The sequence below is a fragment of the Schizosaccharomyces pombe genome, assembly GCF_000002945.2.
Source record: "Schizosaccharomyces pombe strain 972h- genome assembly, chromosome: I".
NCBI lineage: Eukaryota > Fungi > Ascomycota > Schizosaccharomycetes > Schizosaccharomycetales > Schizosaccharomycetaceae > Schizosaccharomyces > Schizosaccharomyces pombe.
This window is the reverse complement of record NC_003424.3, coordinates 4,342,171-4,358,376: the sequence shown is the minus strand read 5'-3', so window position 1 is coordinate 4,358,376 and position 16,206 is coordinate 4,342,171. Positions and strand designations below refer to the sequence as shown.

The 16,206-nt window shown below is 37.4% G+C and overlaps 6 protein-coding genes, 9 long non-coding RNA genes and 1 pseudogene; 6 read left to right on the top strand and 10 right to left on the bottom strand.

Annotated features, from left to right (window-relative positions):
• The first annotated feature begins 184 nt into the window (after positions 1–184).
• Positions 185–2,967, top strand: eng2 (cell wall and ascospore endo-1,3-beta-glucanase Eng2). Its single transcript, NM_001019976.3, has one exon. It carries the CDS (start codon positions 554–556, stop codon positions 2,672–2,674), a length of 2,121 nt encoding a protein of 706 aa, NP_594547.1. The 5' UTR covers positions 185–553; the 3' UTR covers positions 2,675–2,967.
• On the bottom strand, positions 1,269–2,623 carry SPOM_SPNCRNA.3961. Its single transcript, NR_193322.1, has one exon. It is a non-coding gene; the product is annotated as a non-coding RNA (long non-coding RNA).
• Positions 2,968–3,116: 149 nt separating the features above from the next.
• On the bottom strand, positions 3,117–5,877 carry usp108 (U1 snRNP-associated protein Usp108). Its single transcript, NM_001019974.4, has 2 exons — positions 5,018–5,877; positions 3,117–4,967 (listed from the first exon to the last, which is right to left on the bottom strand). Exons 1-2 carry the CDS (start codon positions 5,861–5,863, stop codon positions 4,800–4,802), a joined length of 1,014 nt encoding a protein of 337 aa, NP_594545.2. The 5' UTR covers positions 5,864–5,877; the 3' UTR covers positions 3,117–4,799.
• arp42 (SWI/SNF and RSC complex subunit Arp42) lies at positions 3,117–6,044 on the top strand. The gene is made up of 2 exons (NM_001019975.3): positions 3,117–3,204; positions 3,281–6,044. The coding sequence occupies exons 1-2, from the start codon at positions 3,201–3,203 to the stop codon at positions 4,549–4,551; spliced, it is 1,275 nt and encodes a 424-aa protein (NP_594546.2). The 5' UTR covers positions 3,117–3,200; the 3' UTR covers positions 4,552–6,044.
• Positions 6,008–7,409, bottom strand: pup1 (proteasome core particle subunit beta 2). Its single transcript, NM_001019973.3, has 3 exons — positions 7,310–7,409; positions 7,099–7,244; positions 6,008–7,050 (listed from the first exon to the last, which is right to left on the bottom strand). Exons 1-3 carry the CDS (start codon positions 7,357–7,359, stop codon positions 6,443–6,445), a joined length of 804 nt encoding a protein of 267 aa, NP_594544.1. The 5' UTR covers positions 7,360–7,409; the 3' UTR covers positions 6,008–6,442.
• SPOM_SPNCRNA.3960 lies at positions 6,893–7,239 on the top strand. Its single transcript, NR_193321.1, has one exon. It is a non-coding gene; the product is annotated as a non-coding RNA (long non-coding RNA).
• A 118-nt stretch (positions 7,410–7,527) lies between the features above and the next one.
• On the top strand, positions 7,528–12,020 carry nup146 (nucleoporin, WD repeat Nup146). Its single transcript, NM_001019972.3, has 2 exons — positions 7,528–7,855; positions 7,897–12,020. Exons 1-2 carry the CDS (start codon positions 7,757–7,759, stop codon positions 11,773–11,775), a joined length of 3,978 nt encoding a protein of 1,325 aa, NP_594543.1. The 5' UTR covers positions 7,528–7,756; the 3' UTR covers positions 11,776–12,020.
• On the bottom strand, positions 7,814–8,324 carry SPOM_SPNCRNA.3959. The gene has a single exon (NR_193320.1). It is a non-coding gene; the product is annotated as a non-coding RNA (long non-coding RNA).
• On the bottom strand, positions 9,017–9,481 carry SPOM_SPNCRNA.3958. The gene has a single exon (NR_193319.1). It is a non-coding gene; the product is annotated as a non-coding RNA (long non-coding RNA).
• SPOM_SPNCRNA.3957 lies at positions 9,666–9,876 on the bottom strand. Its single transcript, NR_193318.1, has one exon. It is a non-coding gene; the product is annotated as a non-coding RNA (long non-coding RNA).
• On the bottom strand, positions 9,985–11,184 carry SPOM_SPNCRNA.3956. The gene has a single exon (NR_193317.1). It is a non-coding gene; the product is annotated as a non-coding RNA (long non-coding RNA).
• Positions 11,919–14,555, bottom strand: SPOM_SPNCRNA.979. Its single transcript, NR_151372.1, has one exon. It is a non-coding gene; the product is annotated as a non-coding RNA (long non-coding RNA).
• On the top strand, positions 12,603–13,625 carry SPOM_SPAC23D3.05C (annotated as a pseudogene). One transcript has 1 exon: positions 12,603–13,625. A coding segment is annotated over exon 1 (1,023 nt).
• gpd2 (glycerol-3-phosphate dehydrogenase Gpd2) lies at positions 14,450–16,147 on the top strand. Its single transcript, NM_001019971.3, has one exon. It carries the CDS (start codon positions 14,769–14,771, stop codon positions 15,888–15,890), a length of 1,122 nt encoding a protein of 373 aa, NP_594542.1. The 5' UTR covers positions 14,450–14,768; the 3' UTR covers positions 15,891–16,147.
• On the bottom strand, positions 14,673–15,169 carry SPOM_SPNCRNA.3955. Its single transcript, NR_193316.1, has one exon. It is a non-coding gene; the product is annotated as a non-coding RNA (long non-coding RNA).
• SPOM_SPNCRNA.3954 lies at positions 15,284–15,623 on the bottom strand. Its single transcript, NR_193315.1, has one exon. It is a non-coding gene; the product is annotated as a non-coding RNA (long non-coding RNA).
• Positions 16,148–16,206: the final 59 nt, after the last annotated feature.

The window sequence follows — 16,206 nt, the reverse complement described above, 5'->3', positions numbered from 1 at the left end:
ATGTAAAATCAATAAATAAATATACAAAGGTTTATGCAGTATTTGCATTAATCTATTAAGTTACTTGTAAAGTTTTAATATGTTTCTTTTGTTTTTTGTTTAGATCTAATATTATAGCTTAGTCGTTGAACCAATGATACCATGAGATGGGGTTTATATCAGTTTTGAGTAGAATTTGCAACCTGTCCTCACCCTCTATCGGGTTTTAATAGTGAAAGTAATAACTACTGTTTTTAACAGTTTTTCTTCAGTACTTTTGCGTGAATTCATAAATATTTTAGGACCGGTGAATTTCTCAGCGCAGTGCTTTTATCCGTCTTTACTGTTACTTTCGCTAAGTTATTTAAGACAAATAATTGAGTGTTGTTTCATTTTTTAGTTAGTTCCAAATTTTTGAGGTGGCATACTCCTAAAACTCTCGTTAGTGTAAAACCCGTCATCGACAGTTCGAAAAAGCATCCGAAATTAGACTTTTAGAAATTTTGCTTCGATCCTTTCTTATTCTTTCACTCGTTATCAAATTTTTTTGCTCAATTCATAGTCAGACGACATAATGGATGTTTTAGTACCAATCTATACTGGACCTATCAATCCGGTTTTTCCATCAAGAGCACACCCATCTCCTCCTCTTGGGCTAACAAGTAATTTGTTTCCAATTCAAACAAACAAGTTTTATGGTAACTTGTACATTGGCACCCGTCATAATCCATCATGGTCACATCCTTACTCAGTAACTTGGCTCAATGGTAGCAGCTATTATGGACTTGCGATTTCACATATTGATGATAGCCAACGCGTGTTTGGACCAGACCCAGAATCGGTTCCATGCCAATATTACTTTAATCCTGCTGGACTTTATTCCATAATCATTTCTGCACGAGAATTTGCTTCGGGTAACCTCTTATCCCTTGACCAATCTCGTCATTTCTCTATCCAGGCTACTCTTAGCGCTACAACCTCTGGTTCAGGGACTATAATCCTACCCATTGTTGCTGGCATGGGATTTGTAAGTGGTTATTATACCAATTTGACTCCTGTATTCAATTCCTCCATCCTTTTCTCATCAATTACTAAAATAAATTTCAGTAGGGGCTACAAATATAGAATTCAATTGACAGATGGAAAGATCTGGTTTCTCTACGCATTTCCTACGAGTTCGAGCAGTACCTTCAATTTGACTCTTGCTTCGAATTCTCAACTAACTACTTCTACAAAATTTACCGGTCTCATACAAATATGTAAAGTTCCAAACGAAAGCGTGAATAATTCATATCCGGATACCATCTATGATGCTTCTGCTGGTGTATATACTACGTCTATTTCTCTATCAGCTCAAGTTAGCGGTACCACCGGGGAATATTGGTTTCGTTTCGCTACAGCTGGATATACTAACTTAAATCCGCTAATGTTTGCTCTTCCCCATCATATGCAAAGTTTTGGTTCTGACACTCAAGCGTACAAAACAGGTTTAGGCTTAGCCAGTACAACAATGGGTATAATGTTTGCCTATGCTACTAAAACTTGGCATTTAATCGAAAAAAATCTTCCAACGCAGGTAGGTTTTTTACCAATTCCTTGGAATGGTGGAAGCAATACGTATTCTCCTACTGCTTTAGCCGCGATTCGTGCAGCTTGTGCAACTGATATTAACTTCGATGTCGTAAATGCCAGTAACCTTGACTCAATGTACACGTCTGGAAAAATAGTAGCCATGTATGCTCAAGTTTGTTTGGTAGCTTCTAGAATCCTTGGTGATAGCACTCTCACTAACACTGGATTGACAAAATTGAAGCAAGCCATGGCTAGATTTACTACGAATACGCAAATGTATCCCCTCGTTTATGATACCACATATAAAGGTATCATCAGTACGGCAGGATATAGTTCTCCTTTAGCAGATTATGGTAATACCTACTATAATGACCATCATTTTCACTGGGGTTATCATATTTACGCATGTGCGGTAATTGGTCTATTGGATCCTTCCTGGCTGGTTAATGATAACATTCGCTATGTAAATGCTTTATTAAGAGACAGTGCAAATCCAAGTGAAAGTGACACCTATTTTGCTATGTTTAGAAACTTCGACTGGTTTGTTGGACATTCATGGGCAACAGGTATATTTGAAAGTGGAGACGGTAAAGATGAAGAGTCAACCTCAGAAGACTTCAACTTTCTGTATGCAACGAAATTGTGGGGTATGGTGAGAAATGATACTGTTCTTATCAACCGTGCAAACTTGATGCTCGCCGTCCTAAAGAACAGTTTAAATACCTACATATACATGACACCCACTACTTCAGTACAGCCTTCACAAATTCTCGGCAATTACGTGACAGGAATTACATTCATGAACAAAGTTGATTATGCAACTTACTTTTCAGCTGAAGAATATTGTAAACAAGGCATTCACATGATTCCAACTACGCCTATCAGCGGATACCTTCGTTCTCCATCTTACGTTCAACAAGACTGGAACGCCAAAATTGCTCCGATAATAAATACATTTTCAAACAATTGGACTGGTATTTTATGGTCCAATTATGCAATTTACGATCCAAAAACTGCATACAATACCTTTGCTGCCAGTACCTTTACTGCTGATAAAATTGATAACGGAGCTAGTAAAACCTGGTACTTAGCTATGGCTGCTGGTATGGGTGGATCACCATGATGGCAAGGGAGCTAATGAAAAACTGAAGCATTACTTTTCGTTTCAAAATTATGTAACCATTTCAAAACAACACATAGAGAGAGCTACCTATTAGCTTTTTAAAACACTATCATTTGTTTTAAAGTTTTAATGAAATACTAATACTATGAAATAGAAAACGTAGCTATTAATGCAAAAAAACTGCTTATTCAAGTTGGCTTACTTCGAAGTTTTCCATAAATATTAAAGACAGAAAATTACTTTTTCGCTTCTGCATTGTTTTAAAACATTAACTAGTTCAATGGCTTAAGAAACAAATAAATGAATATTTCTAAAGTATATGATCAAAAAAGCCGTAAATTGTAGAGTTCACTATTCACGACTACTGAACGCCTTAACACTTTCAACGATGCATTAAATTTCTTTATATAGTATTGCTATCCAACACACGAAACTAAGGTTTACGAGACTAATAATTATATAATTCCTGCATCTACTAAAAGGATATTTTATCCATTTAAAACTATACTAAACTATTTACATAGACATGGGTAAGTGCGGTTAATCAACCATAATATGTGTTGAGACGAAGACAATGGCATGAAATGGCTAATGACCATACTTTAGAGGAAATTCCGTCATTGGTAATAGATCCTGGGAGTTGTTGGACAAGATTTGGTTATGCAGGAGAAGAAAGTCCGATGACTATCTTACCTTCATATTACGGTGTTCGATCTGATGTGACTGGTCGAAATAAATATGTTGTTGATGAGTTACAAATTCATGCTCCTATCCCAGGAATGGAAGTCAAAAACGGAAAAAGTAATGGGATTATACAAGATTGGGAATCTACTTTGTACACGTGGGAGCGTGGACTGAAAGAAAAACTACAGGTAAATCCCACAGAGTATGCTATGATGATTACTGAGCCTAGCTGGAATCCGCAATCTGTTAGACAACAAATCATGGAAGCTGCTTTCGAGCAACTTCATGTTCCTGCTTTTTATTTGACAAAACAAGCTGTTTGCGTGGCATTTGCCAATAGCAAATCTACAGCGCTAATTGTCGATATAGGCTCAGATAATGCTAGCGTTACTCCTGTTGTCGATGGATTGATTATACGCAAAGGAATTTTTAAACAAAGTTTAGCTGGCGACTTTTTGAATGCTAATATTGAGCAATTGTTTAATACTATGAACATAGAATTTCCTCCACACTATAGAATTGCTAGAAAATCGGTTGCCATTCAACAATCAGGTAATATGGCTAACGGCAGCGCAGATGCCGTGAAACCAGCTGTACTGTATCCACCTATTCAAGATCTTACCTCTTCTTACGAAATTTTTCAGAAGCGTAGGGTCATAGAAGAATGGAAAGAAAGCGTTTTAGATGTTTTGGATACCCCGTTTGATGAAGCAAAAGCATCCTCTAGAAACCCTAAGCCTTTTGAATTTCCGGATGGGGTTACACATAAGTTTGGTCAAGAGAGGTTTCGCATTAGTGAAATACTCTTTAATCCCTCGTTTTCAGCCAGCAGAAGTGCTGAAACAACGCCTCCACAGGGTTCCGTGGGTCTTCATGAACTTGTTTATCAATCCATCCTTGCTTGCGACTCTGAATTACGTTCTCCTCTATTGAACAACATTGTAGTTACCGGAGGAACTTCCTTAATACCTGGATTATCAGAAAGGTTACAAGCTGAGGTTCAGCGGTTGGCTACTGGAAGTCGCATCAATGTTCATACCGCAGAAACCGCTTCTGCCACAAGCAACGCCGTTTGGTTTGGTGGCTCAATTCTTGCTAGTTTGGATAATTTTCAACATTTGTGGGTATCTAAGCAAGAGTACGATGAAGTAGGTGTTGACAGAGCTTTGTTTGTTGAGAAAAGATGCAAGTAATCCGCCTGTGTTATTTGCTCACAAAAAATAAAGTCTTCAAAACCCAAGAGAGTATAAAATAAATTTACGAAATCTCGCATAACACGTCCATAATTCTTTCTTTTTTGCTGAGCTTTATCAACGTTGTATATAACAAAATCAAATACCCAAAGTGCTTCGAATTAATTATTAAATCTAATTTAACATAAATGTATGAAACAATTCTAATTTCAAGCAAAATTGTCAGAAACATTCTAAAGCTTTTTTTTTTACTTTCTGCCTAACGATATAAGAGCAGCATAAAGTTGCATTAAAGCAGATTGATTAGCTTCCGAGGTACCAACAACCGAAATAAACTTCTCATTGCTGTTTGAGTCTGATTCCTCAACAGTTATGTTAGCATTTGTATTCTGAGATATTTCCATCAGTTTATGAGGCTAGAACAATATAGTTAGTATACTTATCTGAAATATTTATAAGAGCTTACCATAGCGTGATAAAGTTGATCGAGTAAAGAAGATGGAACGGACATTTTCTGAGATACGACTTGGGTTGCAGCTATATTTAAAGGAATCGAGGGTCCAGAGTGAGGAAATACTTGAGTGGTTCGAAGGGGATCAGGATTTCCTCCGGCACTAGTGAGAGCTATAGGAGGGATTCCATAAGGGTTTTCAGGTGTTACCATACTACTCATATGATTAAATTGTGTAAAAGTAGAAGGCGAACCATATATGCCATATGCAGCATCTGGAATGTAAGGTACAACGCTAACGCGGGGAATGAAAGAAATTCTTGAAAGGATGTATTTTAATAAAGTTTCAATAACAACTGAAGCATCTATTTCATTAGTTTCCAAGGTAACCAGTCTTTCAGAGGATCTGGGTAGGAGAGATGCTGAGTATAAAAGCTTGGTTGAATTGGAAACAGAAAACAAAGAAGGAATTAAGTTCTGGTGAATCAGAACTTTTGAACCCAATATTAAAGATGATACTGCTAAATTGATGTTCAAGGAAGCGTCTTCTTCTTTAGTAGGAGTGACAACTTTTATAAGTGCAGGTATACTAGAAGCAAGGTTTGAAACACTTGAAGTGCATATGAATATCTTTCTAGCAGTATTTGAAGAAGAGTATGTCTCTACACGAACTTGGCCATTTTTTAATATTTCCTGTTGAATATCCTGCGGTAACAAATTCCATTCTTGGACTTGCTGAGCAGTTAACACTAATCGAACGCGACATTCATTTTCATTGTCTCCAAAAGTTTGGGCAGCTGTTAAAACGGGAGGTCGAAGAATGTCCGCTGAAATTGAAACCACTGATGTACCAGAGTCCATATTGGATATCTCTTAGTTGGCAATTTGGATATTGCTGCATACAACGGTGTTCCATCTACGTAGGAAGAAGTGCGTTATTCTTCGCTATGCAATCAATTTTTTGAAATATAGAAATCTACAAGTTTTCATATTATTTTATGCTTTCACAATTGATAACAGTTATAATTATTGATTTATCACAGTTGGTTATTGTAAAGAGTATGCATATAAGCAACACTAACAAACGATGGACTCGGTTTAAACCAACGAACTCGCACAGTTTCAAAACTGAAACGAAGTAGATATGTATCGCTCACTTAGTAATTAGATTATTGAGGTTTGATGATCTCATATTTGTCATTACATGGTAGGCTTTTTACCAACAAACGTAACAATTTTATCTATTTACTCAGACGAAAGTTTAAGAAATGCGTTGCCGTAAGGAGAGTAGTAAAAATAGTTTTCTATAATAATCAAATTTTGTGAAGCATCAGAAAAACTTTATTTAAATCTCAAATAGAACATAAAAACGATAATCAGCGAGAGGAGCTGCAACATATAGGTATCATGGCCTTATAGTAAGCCTTATAGATGCAAAATCTATACATCAACTTGCATTTCATCAAGATCTTGAACAGTTACGAACTTGTAAATGTCCTCTTTCAGAACTGCAGTGGTGCCGCGATCATAGGTGTACTTAGATTGTTTTGTTGCACGTTCATTAGGTTTGGAATAACCTCTGTATGGCGTAGCTTTTTCCTCATCGATAACTACTAAATCACAATTGGAACCAGATCCTAGATCGTTAAAAATACCAGCCTCAATGGCTTCCTTAACAAGCTCCATAGCTTCATGTCGTTCTAAGTCTGGTTGATATTTAGTTTCTAAAACAGAAATTGCTGCAAGACTTCCGGATCCTAATGCAACATAAGGCAACTTATCACTTGAGCCATGTGCGGCAATGGTAAACAAATGTGGACCTTTACAATCATAACCACCTAACACAAGGTAAGCACCAATATGTCCTTGATAACGAAAGAGATGTTGCTTTAGCATTGTCAAAGCAGTAACAACTCTTGGTTTACGGTTCGTGTAAAGAGAGTGCAATTCTATATTAGAGGAAATCATTGATGTAACAAATTCCGTATCTGCTGCAGTTCCTGCACCAGCACACCAAATATTGGGAGAAATTAAATGAAGTTTTTTACCTTCTAAGGTCAGAAAAAGCCTTATGCTTATAAATAAATGCAACTTACAATTTTTGTCAGCAATGATGGGCCCAGCTGTAGCACGAGTATCAGCACCTAGGACAATACAATCTTTGGCAATGACACCAACGATAGTAGTTCCTGTTGATGTAGCCTTTGGAGTTGGGAACCCTTTTTCCTGCAAAAGCAAATTTCTATTGTGAGTCGTTAATATACTACTCTGGCTTCTCACTTTCAAGTCTATAACTTTTGACCTTACCTTTGATAGTATTCAAAATCAAAACCTTTTCTTTCATTTATTCCCATCATTGCGTCTATGAATTCAATTTACTTAATCGACAATGTAGTAGGCAGTGGATACCAGGATTACACATTCCTCTGACTAACTTAGAAATACCAATCTAGGATATGGTGCGTTAAAACTGTTAGTGCAGTGTAGTAAAATAATTTATAAAAAAGAATGTGATACAAAACACCAGCGACGTGTATAGCACTTGTAAAGGTGGTTTTTTCTTCTACGTTGTATGTCTATTTGTTGGACTGCAAGTGTTGTGTTATAATTTCATACTTGTATCTATATTTTATTTTGTAATATTTAATTTGCTAAATATCACAAATTACTTATGCACAAGTGAACGTTGGCCGTGCAATTCGTCATTTAGCTGGCAACTGAATCGAATATTTTAATAGACTACAGAAGAAAAACATGAATGCTGAAAATACTTTCTCCATCTTAAATACTAATGAACCTAATGCGGGTGGCTCACAAGTCACTGAAAGCGAAATTGAAGAGGAAGACATTGAAGTACGTACATTAGTTGTATTGTGTATTAACTTTTCTTGCAGTTTCTTTCGTTTGCGGCTTTAAAAATTGGTGCTACTAGTAGTTTAAGCAATTCTTCCTTAGGTCTCCCAGAATATAGCAATTTATTCGCAATTAATAACTTGAAAAGTCTTTTTGTTGCAGGCGTCCCTAATTACTTAATTATTGGTTCCACTTTAGACTTACAAAAGTCCCTCATTGACGCTGATGAAAATGTTGACGCTAACGTTCTCAAAGACTCTGCAAGCATTCGTCATGTATCGTTGCCTGATGCAAAGTTTTCTATGGTGTCCTTTTCTTCAAATGGCGAATTTGTTATAGCTTACGACTTTGTTAGCTTTGAATTAAGCGTCTACGAAACGGATGCACTTTTAAAAAACTCTGCTACATCCATATATAAGGCTGTTTTCCCGGATCTCGTCCAGGTTCTTCCTAATCCTGAAATAAACAATTTAGTGATATTGCGAAACTTGAAGCTGGAAGTTTTTCTTTTAAGCCTTAGCAAGTTTCAAGTGGAATCTCCACTAGCAAAGGATGCTACTTGTGCAGCTTGGTCTAGAAGAGGAAAGCAATGTGTCATTGGTTTTAACAATGGCACCATGTCTCAATATACTCCCGCGGGAGAAATCAAACTACGAATTCCTCGTCCCCCATCTCTCGAAAATTATTTTGTCGAATGTATTAGTTGGATAGAGAATCGAGAATTTGTAGTTTTTTATAGCCCTCTTACCTCCTTGTCGAACGAATCTGATGAACCTCCTCATGAATCAGAATGCTTTGTGATTAGCGTTGGGATGAATGGACATTTCAATTTTGGAAAGGCAGGGGACCCCACGCCACCATTTGGAGCTGTTAATCGTCGTGATCATCACTATATAGCTTCCTTGCATGCTTGGAAACCTGATTTACGATCTTTGGTAGTAGTGGCTAACACGGCTAGTGCAGATTTGGGTGTTTTAGCCCTGTCGATGGAAAAAAACCAATGGTCTATTTTAAATATTGTTGATGAAACTAAAAGGGCATCTCTTCCTTATTCTAATAAAAAAGACTCTGATTCCTCACCAACTGCCTTGGTTATGGATTTCACCGCGACAGATCGCATCTCAAAGCCTTTAGATCCTACTGAAGCCCCTGCGGATTGTTCTCCATTACCTATTGTTTGGGTGTTTAATGATGAATTCCAATTGGTGGCATACAGAATTTTCTATGCAGATGCTATTTCCAAGAGCATTGATTATCCTGAAATGAATGTTATTAAAGACAAAAATAAAGATTCTACTGTACGTGCATCGAACAATGAAAATATACCAACGCCCGATAAACAAGCCTCTCCTTTTGTGAAGAATCTGAGTTCTACTAGTTCACCTTTTTCACAATCTTCTGCATTTGGTAACTTTAAATTTGGTCAAGCTACTTCTTTTGACAAAGGGTTATCTACAGACGCTTCTTCGGGTGCTAAATCTAACACGCCGGTATTTGGACAACCTTCTACTTTTGGTCAAGCACCTGTTTTTGGACAACCTTCGGCTTTTGGTCAAGCACCTGTTTTTGGACAGCCCTCCGCCTTTGGTCAATCTTCATTTTCCTTTGGCACCTCTAATATGAATCAGAAACTTGATTTTGGTACTTTTAAGTCTCCATTATCTGGTGCTGCTACTGGTGAAGCTAAGACAAATTTGGAAAAGGCCGTCACTAGTGCAAGCGGAAAAGCGTCTTTCACTGGTTTTGCTCCTAGTCAATCAACTACCAGCGGACTGAACTTTGATTCTATTCCCAAAGACAATGAAGCCGCTTCAATTTTTGGTAGTAGCCAAGTTTCAACGAAAAATACATCTGGATTTCAGTTTTCTAATAATACGTTACTAGCGGATAACGTCGATGAAGATATTGAATCTGATCACGATACTAAGATAGAAGAACTTGCAAATTCGGATGTCGAACCATCTACTGAGCAGAATATTGGAGGTGATGTTAGTTGGGGAGCTAGTACTTTTCAAAGTAAACCTCAGCCTTCGTTCAGTTTTGGTTTAACGCTGGACGACAAATCCAACACGCCTGGAAAAAATTTTTCTATTTTTGGTAAAACAGCAGAGACCCAGGTCGAGCAAAAGAAGCCTGAGAATAATGTTTTAACTAAACCTTTCTCTTTCGCACCATCGGACAAGTCTATGTTTGCAGCAAACATTCCTTCTGCTGGTGAAGGGTTAGATCAACAAAAAACGTCAAAGGCCTTGCCAAGCACTGGCATTACTAAACTGTCTGAAAATGATAATGAAAAAGCTGAAGAAAGCAACGAAACAAAAGGTTTCAACACTACGATTGCTAAACAGAATGATAAATCTTCAAAATCCGAGGGAAAAGCCTCTGTGGCTAATATGTCTGCTTTGAATAAGTCGACAAACAACGAAACCTCTGATTCAAAACCTTCATTAAAAAGCCCGCTGTTCAATTTCTCTGCCGATGCACCTACGTTTACTTTTAATAAGCCGTCTGAAACTCCTCCCTTTAGCTTTAATAAACCTTTAGTCGAGAAAGAAAGTAAGCAGGATGTAAGCGATACTTCAGATCGTTCGCCATTTTCATTCAAAGCGTTTGGAATCGATAGTAAAAAGTCACCCACTCCCGAACCCACTGAAATGGCTGAATCCAATATATCTGAGGAGAGTGAAGGGTGGAAATTGATAGAACAGCCGAACGTGGAATCCGAAATTGAGGATCAGGACGAAGAAAGCTCGGACCTTAATGGAAAGAGGCGTTCAACTCCTCCAAAAATACATGAAGTTGGTGTTAACAAAATGCTCGATGTGGTACCGAAAGAAAAGAGAGATTTAAACAGTTTCTTTCCAAAGCAACCCTTGGTTGTACAGTCAACTGACAAAAATAAGAAGGAACCGCAGGAATCATTGGAGGACGAGATTTTGAGCGCTGAGGGTTTCTCTGAAGTCGAAGCCGCAAATAAAATTTCCCGTTTTGAGCCTTTTTCTTCTCCTAAATTAAAATTAGCTACGTCCGATAATGCTCCTGAAAAATATGTTTTTGAGGAGAGTGAAAGTTCTGATCTAGAAGAAGGGCCTGTTCCACTTAGGAATTTGGAATCTCTTGCAGATTTACCGGAGGCCGAAAGTAATGAAAAATTGCCGATGGTGAACACGTTCGAAAGATTGTATTTACAATTTAAAAACGAGTTGGATCTTGTTTGGCAAAACATAAATATCATTGCTGAGTACATTGAAGGTCAAACGTCAACGCCCTCGGCTGTCAGTGAACAAGCAACTATGGCAATGTTAAGTCAAAATACAGAAGAGCTGGAAGATTTACTAGATACCGTGACATCGTTTTCTGCTTTTTGCTCTGATTATTCTAAACAAATAGACTATTTGGAGGCCTGCTTGGTTAGAATAAATGCAAAAAGGATCCAGGTTACTAGATTGTTGAAGGCTCTCACCAATCCTGCTTTTGAGAAGCAAATGGAATTGCGTCAATTAGGACCAGAAGCCCTTCGACGTCAAAAGGAATTAAGGTTAAAGATGGAAAAAGTATTAAAATCTTTAAGCACTTTGGAACAGCAAGCTGTAGATGCTCGAATGAGCGATACACGTCGTTTTAAAAAACCTACGTTGGGATCTATTGAAGTGGCTTATAGTCGGATTGCTACGTTACTAGGCCAAAGACTGAAGCAATTATATAAATTAGAAAAGGATATTAAAAGAATGGCGACGAAAAAGAAGATGATTACAAAGAAATCAATGTCATCTGACATGATGACCCAATTTAGGGCCTTGGGTATTTCTCAATCATCAACAAAGCAAGTTTCCGCTCACTATCTTAGGGAGTTTGAGCGACAAGACGCATTTCGTAATGGTGTCTTTAAAAGGCTTACTAGTCTGAAAAAGGCCGATTGAATTTACCAAAAATATATGGATTTCAGTTGATGGATGTTTCCTAAATTATGTTTACGGTTTAATATAAATAGAAATTCATAATGCATTGTGATACGTCGTGCAAAGTAGGAATTTGTCGTCAATCAAGAACATTTAAAGTATTTCGTGTTTGTATATCATGAATTTTATGAAATTACGGAGTTTAAGAATAGTAAAACAAATCAAAGGGATTTTAACAAATTGGTATGTCTAAACCTTAAACTTTAGAAGGAACTTTTCATTTTCATAAATATGAACAGTATCCAAATGAGCTGACAGTTAGTGACAAATTACTTGATGGTGTTTTATCACGACAGCAGCAATTTAGTCCTTTACTTTTCGTGCAACAACGCACTTCGAAAATTACATTTCTATCCAAAGTTATACTTTTGGACAGAACGAAAAAAAAAACGGTAACATGCTTAGCAAGGTCAAGACACCAAATTAACGATGTACTTGAAATTGGTGAGCAAAGCGCCATTTTAGCACGTTCTCAATTGAACTTTGAATGCTGGTAAAGAAAGAAAAATAAAAATGTATTGTTTTATTGATTGTTACTAATGCGGATGCTTTGAATTGTTCAAGGAAATTTATTCATGATGCCAAATGTAACAGCATTATTTGAAGGTGTCAACAATTTCTGAAAATGGCCGCTTCAATAATTGTTTACAAGAAATAAAGACAATTTTCGCCCAAAGAGAAGAATACACAAACTTTGAACATATTCATTTTGGAATTCTCAAAAGGTGCGCTGAAGGAAACGTTAAACTTAAATAATAACTGGGATCATTCACTTTAATATAAAAAGCATAGCTTTACGATACCTCATACGTGATGAAATTGGCGGATTCGATCAACCTAAACCTGAAGAGTACGAAATTCCTCAAAAATATAAACCAGGCGAAGTTCTGGTAAAGCTTGAGACCGCATCTTTAAAATATTGTGACTTGATTATTGCCAAAGGATTGTATCTAATCCTCATTTAATTGCCAGTTGTTCCGGCTTCGGACGGCGTTGGCGTCGTTGAAAAGGTTGGAGAGGATGTGGAAGGATTTAATAAGGGCGACGCTGTGTTATGTAACTTTTTCACAATTATTTAGATGGTAAGCCTACTGACTTTGCCACACAAAGCACTTTAGGCGGAACAAGAGATGGTTGCTTTCAAAAGTACGCTGTCTAATCTGTGCATGCTCACAAGGAACTGTCGTTTGAAGAAACAGCAACTCCGCCATGTTCGGCTGTAACTGCATGGAATGGGTTATTGGATTCAAGGAGCACCAGGTAAAACCAGGAAAGAACGTGTTGGTTTTAGGCACTGGTGGTGTCTTCATCTTTGCCCTTCAGTTCGCCCTAGCCGCAGGTACGAATGTCACTACCACATCTTACTCGGACGAGAAGTTGGCATTTGCAAAGAAGCTAGGAGCTACCCATACAATAAGTTACAAGAAGACTCCTCAGTGGGCATCGCCTGCTCTTAAATTGACGAATGGTGTAGGCGACCACCACGTTATCGAGGTGGGAGGAGAAAAGGCATTGCCTCGGTCCATTACCTGTTTGGCCAAGGATGGCATGGTTAGCTTGATTGGATTTATCGCTAGCGAAGGCACTCTCAACTTGACCAACTTGCTTGTCCAGATGCATAAACAAAATGCCAACACCCGTGGTATTGTTGTTGTAGTGCCAGCATGTTTCGTAATAGGATTGCATGTATAGAGGCCAAAGACATTCACCCGGTGGTTGACAAGGTGTTCCCCTTTGAACAGCTTAAAGAAGCATATGAGTATCAATGGAGCCAGGCTCACATTGGCAAGATGGTGTTGAAGATTGATTGAGATTTTTGCAATAAGTTGAAGCAAGAAGACCAGCAGCAAATGAGCAAGTAATATTTGTCGCAAGGATGAAAGAACTGCTATAAACGATCAAATGAAAGACAGTGCAGCGAAATTACTGTCTTTGTAGAAGCATGGGTTTTTAGTATTTAATTTAGTTTGTTAGGTTAGGTGCAATAACGCAAGCGTTAACGAACCAATTCATTGTTGATCTTGAAAATCTTGGCAGCACTGTTTCTCTTTGTACTCTAATAATTATAATCCGGTAGAAGAATGATCGGCCAGGCGGAGCTTTACGAGTCTGAGTTTCTACTAGTAAAATTGTCGAGAGCAGTAAACTGAGACATGTGATTTAATATTCAATAATTCTCCTTCATTCACAATATACTATATCAACAAAGACAACTTGCTTCCCACAAATTTACCGTAGCACCAGAATGAGCAGAATCTATTCCACATATACTGGTAAACTGTTATCCTCTGTAACCATAACAGTAACCAGATACATATTATTACTCGTAAAACGTATTTTTTATATAGAAAAATGGCTAACCGGATAATACACATAAATGCAACGGCAAACAGCTTTGTCGGTACTTTGGGACATCAAAGCTACAGGCAATCTTGTAATGCTTTTACAAGTAAAACATCTATGTATTTATTTGATAAAAATAAATTTGACGGCGATTTTTCTATCGACCAGTTTTTCGCTGTAGTTCTATACCACGCACCAACTTCATAAATCGCTTATCTTTTACCCAATCTAGCAAAAAAATAAAAAAAGAAGTTCATTTCTATAAAAGGCTCAAAATCAGAAGATACTTATTAGCACGCACTCACTTACATTAGTAGGTTACCCATCGCTTTTTTATTCCTTCTTTTAGAATACTCTACCAGTGAGAGGATATATTAAATATTAAGGTTGCTTAACAGATTGTATTGAGACAATACGCAAGATTTGTTAGTAACTTGAGAATTTAATACTTGCTGATATTTTTTTAATTTAATTGTTAATTAATAAAGGATCAACTGATCATCAGTTGCTATTACGGCCAACACCATATTCTTTTTTGGTGAACCATTTCTTTGATTGTCTATTATTAGTCATTTCCTGAACAGTTTTTTGAAATTACTGTAAATAAAACCATGACTGTGGCTGCTTTGAACAAACTCAGCGCTCTCTCCGGAAGTATTCAAAAATCTTTTTCACCTAAACTTATTTCTGTTGGTATCATCGGATCAGGAAATTGGGGAACCGCTATTGCTAAAATATGTGGTGAAAATGCCAAGGCTCATCCTGATATTTTCCATCCTCAAGTACACATGTGGATGTATGAAGAGAAGATTCAACATGAGGGAAAAGAGTGCAATCTCACGGAAGTTTTTAACACTACTCATGAAAACGTTAAATATCTCAAAGGTATCAAATGCCCTTCTAACGTCTTCGCAAACCCGGACATTCGTGATGTAGGTTCACGTAGCGACATTCTGGTATGGGTTCTCCCTCACCAGTTCGTTGTGCGTATTTGCAATCAATTGAAGGGATGCCTAAAGAAGGATGCTGTTGCAATTTCATGCATCAAAGGTGTATCTGTCACCAAGGACCGTGTTCGCCTCTTTTCTGATATTATCGAAGAAAACACGGGAATGTATTGTGGCGTTCTCTCTGGCGCCAACATTGCCAGCGAAGTTGCTCAAGAGAAGTTTTGCGAAACTACTATCGGATATTTGCCTAATAGTTCTGTTAATCCCCGCTATACTCCTAAGACTATCCAAGCTTTGTTTAACCGTCCCTACTTCCGTGTCAACATTGTTGAGGATGTTCCTGGTGTTGCTTTGGGCGGTGCACTCAAGAATATCGTCGCTGTCGCTGCCGGTATTATTGATGGACTTGAATTGGGAGATAATACCAAATCTGCTGTTATGCGCATTGGCCTTCTGGAAATGCAGAAATTCGGCAGGATGTTTTTCGATTGTAAGCCTCTTACTATGAGCGAGGAATCTTGTGGCATAGCCGATTTAATTACAACTTGCTTAGGCGGCCGTAACCACAAATGCGCTGTGGCATTTGTCAAGACAGGAAAGCCCATGCATGTTGTTGAACAAGAACTTCTTGATGGTCAGAAGTTGCAAGGTGCAGCTACCGCGAAGGAGGTTTATGAGTTCCTTGATAACCAGAATAAGGTAAGCGAATTCCCATTGTTTACAGCTGTTTATCGCATTGTTTATGAGGGACTTCCACCTAATAAGCTTCTGGAGGCTATTTAATTAGCTTTTACTAAAGGTTGTAATCATTTCGTTGATTGTATATAATCTAATATCACTTTTCTGGAGGCCTGCCTCCATATATCAGTACTTAAAAAACTTTCTCGCGAAATTTTTGTTGTTGACTAAACTCGATTTAAGTACTTTTTTTAAAGTTTCTTCTTGTTTTTTCTTCGTTACCGTTTAAAATGTTACTTTAATTCGAACTGAAAGACCGTTCTTTTTTTCGTTTTTTTTTATAATTTCCATTTCACTAAAAAAATTACTTAATTAAATTACTAAATCAAATAACTAGCCTTTTCCTTTTGTTAACTTTGTA